Source organism: Copidosoma floridanum, unplaced genomic scaffold (assembly GCF_036245765.1).
Source record: "Copidosoma floridanum isolate Cflo_tuat_1 unplaced genomic scaffold, Cflo_Japanese_pri ptg000031l, whole genome shotgun sequence".
NCBI lineage: Eukaryota > Metazoa > Arthropoda > Insecta > Hymenoptera > Encyrtidae > Copidosoma > Copidosoma floridanum.
The window spans coordinates 3,014,991-3,023,554 of NW_028321908.1; the positions used below are offsets into that span (position 1 = coordinate 3,014,991).

General features: G+C 41.1%; 1 protein-coding gene across 1 annotated transcript; it reads left to right on the plus strand.

Annotated features, from left to right (window-relative positions):
• Positions 1-422: 422 nt before the first annotated feature.
• Positions 423-5,660, plus strand: LOC106638119 (uncharacterized). Its single transcript, XM_089597222.1, has 6 exons — positions 423-1,190; positions 1,611-1,940; positions 2,013-2,726; positions 2,859-3,261; positions 3,382-3,546; positions 3,616-5,660. The coding sequence occupies exons 1-6, from the start codon at positions 423-425 to the stop codon at positions 5,658-5,660; spliced, it is 4,425 nt and encodes a 1,474-aa protein (XP_089453348.1).
• The last annotated feature ends 2,904 nt before the right edge of the window (positions 5,661-8,564 follow it).

Consider the following 8,564-nt stretch of genomic DNA (forward strand, 5'->3'; position numbering starts at 1 on the left):
GAGAGAGTCGTCGTCAACAGGCAACACTCGGGCATTAGTGCTTATCATTTCAAGGCCTCCTTATTCATCGGCTCATACAACTCAGCTCGACCAGCGTATCTTCAGCGGTATTTTGATGAGCTGGAGTTGGTGGGAGAGGTCGGTGTTGTCATACGTTGCTTCGGCTAAGGTACAGTGCCTCTTCGCTCTCTTCATCTCGCTCCTTTGTTTTTAAAACATCTCGCACTCGTCGTTTTCAAGGCCAAATAGGTCAGTTATTTATTTAGATTCCAAAGGTTCTCGAATTTTTGAATGCTTATACATCTAGCCTTGTACGTAACGGAATATTTGCTTCCTTTTGTTTATATCACACCTTTCTTTTCGTTCGTGAGCATTATTTTATTTTCACAAGTTCGGCGTTTCTTTGGCATTTCATCAATAATATGGAAGAATTACTTGAAGAGCAATTAGTTAACTTCGAACTCGTTATGGATTTCCAAAAAACAATGTTAAAAACTCCTAAAGAAAAGCGTTCGATTGGTTGGTTTAAGACGCAACTCGAAAATTTAGAAAAACAGTGGGACGAATTTTATAAGCCGCACAAGAAACTTCTAGCATCAAAGGAAAGATTTAAGGACGAGAAATATTTCGAGGAAGACTATTATTCCTCAGCGATTGCACAATATACAAATACGAAGACTTTGATTTTAGGAGTAATAAATCCAGGACGCAATCAGTCATCGTTACAGGGTGATAATAATTATTTCGATATAACTATGGAAAGCCCCTCCTATAGATCCCCTCTACCAAAAATCGAGCTGCCAAAATTTTCGGGTAAGCAACTTGAATGGGAAACATTCAAGGAAAAGTTTATCGCGCTTGTACATGACGCTCCTACCATTCCGCCAATCTTGAAGTTGCAATACTTAATTCTCTCACTCGAAGGTGAAGCGGCTAATCGATTCAAAAATCTTCAGATTACTGCCGAAAACTATGAAAGTGCTTGGTTGTCAATTCAAGATCGTTACGACAACAAAAAAGTTCTTCTCGCAACACACATGTCTCATATCATTTCATGCCCGTCGATGCAAAAGAAATCGGTCGCTGAAATAAATCGCATTATGGACGTCGTGCGCGAGACCAAACAAGCTCTTGACAATTTGCGTATTCCCGCTGAAAGAATGGGAGAGTTGTGGCTAACGCATCATATAGTAAGTAAGCTCGATACATCAACACGCTTAGAGTGGGAACGAGAGGCTGATAAGGGTAACGAATATCCGACATATAACTCGCTCACTGAATTTCTCGAAAGACTCGTTCGTGTGTTAGAAGCAGCTTCACCTACCACCTCAAGTAGCTCGAACTCTCAGTCGAAGTCAAGCTCGCAAAATTCATCGAACAAATCAAAATCGGTAGCTGCGCACACAACAGAAGTCACCTCAAACAAGAAAAATGCATCGTGTCTCTGCTGTCGTGGAACGCACTATCTTTTCGCATGTCAAAACTTTAAAAATTTAAGCTTGTCTCAATGATATGATTTTTGAAAAAAAGAGAAGTTGTGTTTGAATTGTCTTCAAACTTCTCATTTTGCCAAGCATTGCCCTTCGCCTAAACGATGCTTTGTCTGTCAGGGCAAACACCACACAAGATTACATAACGATTCTCAAGGATCGACATCAAAACCTGCAGTTGTAAACGACTCTTTGTCATCGTCTGACTCTAGAGACGCTTCTTCAGTCCATTTTTCGAGTCAGGGAATCGCTAAGAGTGTTTCAGCAGGCAAATCAATTCTTTTGGCTACTGCATCTGTAGCGCTAGCAGACGCACATGGCAACAAGGTCACTGTGCGTGCTCTCATCGATCCAGGAGCTGAGAGATCATTCGTCGCGGAACATGTGCTTTCGCAGCTTTCACTCAAAGCTCAGAAAATCTCTCGCTTGATAACTGGCGTGGAAGCTGAGGTAACTTCGATCGCTCGAAAGGAAGTAAGTATCTCACTGCTCTCTAACGTCTATAAAAATTTTGTCATTCAGTTTTCGGCTTTGGTGTTGGACAAACTCACTAATCTCTTGCCAAAAGTCGAAGTTGATCAAAACCAATGGTCACATACGAAAAGTCTCAAACTGGCCGATCCTTTATTCTTTAAGCCAAGTCGAATCGATTGCATCCTCGGTGCAGATGTTTATTCATCAATCATCATTGACGGCTTAGTGAAAGGTCCAGCGGGAACCCCAATAGCTCAAAACTCTGTGTTCGGATGGATTCTGACAGGAGCTCCTGCGAATAGTCAATCGTGTCATCATTCTTCAGTTCAGGTGTTTCACACATACACTGAACCCTCTCTCGATAAATTCATGGAGAAATTCTGGGAGATAGAGGAGGTCCCTCAAGAAAGACACCTCACCCCAGAAGAGCAATTTTGTGAAGATTACTTCTCTCTTACTTACGCTCGTAACCCTCAAGGTCGTTTCGTCGTTCGACTGCCATTTTTTAAGCAAGTCTCGTTTTCTGGTTCGCGAGATATAGCCGTAGCTTGTCTCTTTCGCTCTGAAAAGCGTCTAAACAAAAATCTACTCCTCGCCGACAAGTACAAGGCTTTCATGCAGGAGTACTTGGATTTAAAGCACATGGAATTAGTCCCGTTAAATCAAATTTCACGTGAAGCTTACTACATGCCTCATCATGCAGTTTTTAGACAAGATAAGCCTGAAAAAATCAGGGTAGTATTCAATGCTTCCCAAAAGGATGTAAGTAAATGTTCGCTTAATGATGCACTGTCTCCAGGTCCAAAACTTTAAGCGGACATCACAATCGTCTTAACTCGATGGCGATTTCAAAAATTAGTTTTTGTTACTGATATTATCAAAATGTTTCGACAGATTCTGATTCATCCTGATGATGCAGACTGGCAGCGCCTTGTGTGGCGACCCTCAGTTGAGCAGCCTTTGCAGGATTATAGAGCGCTTACCGTCACCTACGGCACGGCTCCAGCACCTTATTTGGCTCTTCGAGTACTCAAACAGCTGGCTCAGGACGGCCGTACGACGCATCCAGAGGCATCTAAGCTTCTGGACCATCAAATCTACGTGGACGACATATTCGGAGGCGCATACGAAGTTGACTTAGCTATCGAACGACGTGATCAGCTGATCCAGCTTATAGCATTAGCAGGGATAGAGTTGGGTAAATGGTCAGCAAATAATCAAAGTCTTCTTGATGGAATTGTAGCTGGCAACATTGATGAGGTCCCCGTTGACGTGGACGAGGCGGTATCAACGCTAGGTCTCAGGTGGCTTCCTCAAGCCGATAATTTTATTTTCAAACCTACAATAGCACCCTCTCCATCGATCATAACAAAGAGAATTATTCTCTCAGAAACTGCTAAATTATTTGATCCATTAGGTTGGCTTGCACCGGTCATCGTAACTGCAAAAATCATGATGCAGGATCTATGGATCAATAAGTTCGATTGGGACGTACCGATTCGAGGAGATCTCTTGCAGCAGTGGATGAAGTTCCGTAACTCTCTGACAAAATTAGACGTCATTAAAGTGCCCAGATGGATAGGTTGTTCTGAAACATTTTCTTGGCAGCTTCACGGTTTTGCTGACGCTTCAAAGTGAGCCTACGCTGCAGCAGTCTACGCTGTAGTTCCTGGTCAATCTTCGGTTCTTCTTATGGCCAAAACAAAGGTCGCTCCAACAAAAATGGAGACTCTTCCTCGGTTGGAGCTCTGTGGAGCACTGTTGCTTGTTCGCCTAACTAAGCACCTGCTACCTAAGCTGCATCGACAACCACAGTACATTCACTTTTGGTCCGACTCCAAAGTCGTGCTGAATTGGCTAAAAGGTCATCCATCAAGATGGCAAACCTTCATCGCCAATCGAGTAAGCGAAATTACATCTTTGTATCCACAAGCTGAGTGGCGACATGTAATGTCCTCGTACAATGCTGCCGACTGCGCAACTCGAGGACTTACACCTCAGCAACTCTCCGAACATAGCCTGTGGTGGTCAGGACCCATATGGATGACATCACCACAATCGACATGGCCTTCAACAACAGATGATGACTACGCCGATCAACAGAACATTCAAGCATTGGTAATGCAGGAGGCAGTTTTACAAAAGCATGTCGACGACGACTGTCTGATATATCTGCAACGCTTCTCTAGTTTTGCTAAGATACGCCGTATCCTCGCCTATTGCGCGCGATGGATACTCAACGCTCGTCAGGTAACTGACAAACGTCAATACACTTACCTATCTGCTCAAGAGCTTTCTTGGGCTTCTGCCTCTTGTTTTAGAGCACTACAACGTCGATATTTTTCCATCGAATTGGAGCAGCTACAGGCCAACAAACCACTTTCTAAGCGAAGCAATTTGGTACGATTGGCACCTTACTTAGACGAGATTGGCCTCATTAGAGTTGGCGGCCGTTTAGAAAATGCTCCACTTCCATACAGTGAGCGACACCCTATCGTCCTGCCTGGCAATGACACAATTGTAAAGCGACTTGTCCAAGATACACACATTAAGACACTGCATGGAGGAGTACAACTCATGCTCTCACAGTTGTACCGAACTGTGTGGATCACACGAGCCCATCAACTCGTCACACGAGTCTACCGGAATTGCTACAAGTGCATCAGACACAACCAGAAAAGTGGACATCAGCAGATGGCTGCACTACCAGCTCAAAGAGTTACTCCACTACATCCATTCGCCATAACTGGGATAGACTACGCAGGGCCAATCCCAGTGCTTTTCTCCAAAGGTCGGGGTGCAAAAAGCACGAAAGGTTATGTAGTAATTTTTGTTTGCTTTGTAGTCAGAGCTGTCCACATCGAGATCGTGTCTGATCTTACGACCGACGCATTCATGGCTGCGTATGATCGCTTCACAGCTCGACGAGGAGTCTGCGACACGATCTACTCAGACAACGCAACAACATTTAAAAGGGCATCGGCGGAGCTCGGCCGCATGTTTTCTGAGACCTCTGAGTTCAACAAAACGGTAGCTGGTCAACTTGCAACTAGAGGCACAACATGGAAGTTTATTCCACCACGAGCGCCCCACTTTGGCGGCCTATGGGAGGCTGCAGTACGCAGCTTCAAGTATCACTTCAAAAGAGTAATTGGCGACTCCAAGCTTACTTTTGAAGAGCTTTCTACGCTGGCAGCTAAAGTTGAAGCTTGTCTAAACTCTCGCCCTCTATCCCCATTGAGTACAGAGCCCACCGAACTAACAGCTTTAACACCAGGGCACTTTCTCATTGGTTCATCGTGCCTCTCACATCCAGAAGAAGTCGAGAAAACGTTGCAGTTAAGCACTAGTAATCGCTGGAATTTGCTATGCCAAATGCGCAACTCTTTCTGGAAACGTTGGAGAGGCGAGGTGTTACAACAGCTTCAGCAACGTAACAAGTGGTTACATCCTCAACCCAATCTACAAATAGATGATATTGTACTGTTAAGGGATGATCTTACTCCGCCAACGAAGTGGCCACTTGGAAGAGTCACGACGCTCCATCCTGGTAAGGACGGACTCGTCAGAGCAGTCACTGTCAAGACGGCTGATAGTAGCTTTGTACGCCCTATCGTTAAGCTAATAAAGCTCCCAGTCAACACGGACGTTAATGATACCTACCAGCAGCTACAATTAACAAATACAACTTCTTAACAATCCATGTGAAGTGATTTCAGCAAATTCAACAAAAAAATTGACATTTTAATAATTTAAAAGAATGTACTAGTATCAATTTTTTTTTTTCAAACAATTTTTTTCTAATCGAAGATTCGTTATGTATTTTCTACTTTTGTGAAACTTATTTACACATTGTAAGAGGATGAGCGATCCTCATTCGCTTGTCTTGCCCTAGCATATAAGAGAAATTTCAGTTTTACATTTTTTTTCTTTTTCATGAATTTTATATTAATTTTTTCTTTTTTTTGAGTTGCATACATATAAGAACTTATATTTTTTAATAATTAATTTGCTGTGATACAGCAAGGTGGGTGGTATGTTCACGAGAACGCGTTTTTAAAATGTAAACAAAGACTCTGAAGCTGCTGTTGCTGGTTGCGAAAGAGTACGGCTGAACTCAAACACATTCTTAAACGTCACATCCATGAACTAGCTTTACACTTACATGTAAATTTACCAGCAAGTAAAATTTCGGCTATACTGGCTTTTCTCGCTCGCAGGCACGAGCAGTTAGGCTTTGTCTCTCGAGCAGATCAATCGCTCAGCAAAGCATAGTTGCGTCGTTAACGACCTTTTGCGACTTTTAACGTCGAACTTACCGAGTCTCGCTTAGCTCAAAGATTGTTTTGTTTTATTGTTTTTTTCTTCTAATCTAATCTTGTTAATACTTTCAGTTGTTTCTTTATTCCGTTTTTCAAACAAGCAAGCACACATATTTTTGTTATATTATTAAGTTTATATTTATTGTTACCTGTTTGTTAATAAATCTGATTTTAAAAGTTAAACGAAACGAGTGCGTGATTTATTTATATTCTCGAGTTTCTTGCGAGATTTTGTCAAACCCTCGAAGAAACGCTTTTGACGCTGTAAAGGCAATATTTTGATCTGGCGGCATAAAAGTCGATATCACGATACGCCGTTGGCTATTTAATTAAAAATTGATAGTTGGCATTGTCGCGAAAATAAACATCATTACTAGGGCTAAAATTAGCATTCCATTCAGTGATATAATCGTTAGGATTTTCGTTACAATATTGTCCAAATTGTTCTGATGTTCGACTGATTTCAAAAATTCCGATCTCTCTACTGATTCTGATAATCTTTACTGTAATTTTATTCATTACTGTATTGTTGTTATTGTGTATTATAATTTTGATAGTCATTATACTGCCTATTAGCGTGATCATTATGATTCTCGATCTGTCGTTCATTAACTTGTGTTATTTAATGTGATGGAAATGGCTGGTCAGGGTACCTATTTTGTTGTGGGTATGAGTTGTTGAGATCATTTCTAAGATCACTGCAAGGTAGTCCTTGGTATCGTTTGTCCGGGATTATACCCGCTCTTATTTAGCCTGCCAATCTCAATGCATACTCGAAGGCATCGGCTAAGGAAGCAGGTCCTTTCGCATCTACCTGCTGGTTTATCATAGGTACTCGTCTTTTTATGGACATATGTAATGCTATGTCTTTTTTGGGCTCATCATTTGCACGTTGTATGTATTGCCTTTATCTTCTATCAAGGCCTTCTCAGCACCACTCAGCAGTAGCTTTACATACTCATAATATTCACCAACCGATTGACCTTGTCATTGGCGCACTTTCTGCAGCTGAGTTCAATAATAAGCAACGGTTTTTCCTGTTGCATATCTTTTTTTTTAAGGTGTTATAAGATCCTCGAGATTTTCGAAATTTTGGCAGCTTACGCTTATGCGTGCGGCACCCCGTAGATTCTGCAATACTGCTCTCTTATATAAACCTTTTCAATCATCTCTTACTTAGCTTTTTCCGTTTCCAACATCTTGTATATAGTCCCTTAGCAAAATATTTTTCCCGTCAAATATAGGGTTTTATTGCATGCTGAAATGAAAAGTTAGCATTGAAAGACTTTTTCAGCGCTTTAGCTACTGTCATATCGGCGTCATCGTTTTTATTGACCATTTTCTTAGTTGTATAGTTTGCTTTATGTGCGTTTTTATTTTTTTTTTAATTTATTTTAATCCTATATTCTATAAGCGTGGGTAATAAAAAAAAACTCTACTATTATTTTGTTTTGTTTATTTGTTTCCAAAAAAAAAAAAAAAAAAAAAAAAAAAATTATATTAAATCCTTTGCAATGCTCGTGCAACGAGTTTGCTTTACCTTTTATAGGTATACGTCTATCAACAGACTGACAAGTGTAATATGTGTATGCCTGGAAACTAAAGTGAGAGAGTGTTATTAAGCACGCTTGTATAATATCATCTGCTTTGAGCAAGGGAGTATACGGCGCAGGGATTTCTTATATGACCTGTGCAGCTATATATTCTAATTGCTACGTCACCGTAATGTAGGGCGTGATTAAAAACTCTCTTTGCATTGAATGAAAGTATTCGCCTTTTAGCACGCTTAAATATGCTATCACTATATCTACTCTCGACCACTGACTAGCATACGTATTGTTAACAGTGTATGGATCTGTGTTTGTTTTTACTACGCACTTATGTGAGTACGTAACAGGCGCTGACGCCGTAATGCCAATTATGCTGTATGTATCAATACAGTACTTATATGCTTGCTCCTATAAGGTGTTTGGTCCTGTTTATCTACTCTGCCAAGTTCTTATATGAATTTATTATATGTTAATACGCTAGGGGAGAAGATTTTGTGTATCATGTATAAAAGTGCATATACTTGATAGTCTGTTATAGCCAGGAGTGTGTGCTGGAATACTGGGCAGACTACGAATACTGCGTACTATAACGATATTCACTGCTACGTGCAGCCCGTTGCATACAACAACTCCAATCCTACAGCTAGGGTCTCTCTGCCTTAATTTAAGAGTAAGAGTTTTCTTCTTACACTGTATACTGACGCATGCCTATATCTTAAGGTATCTGT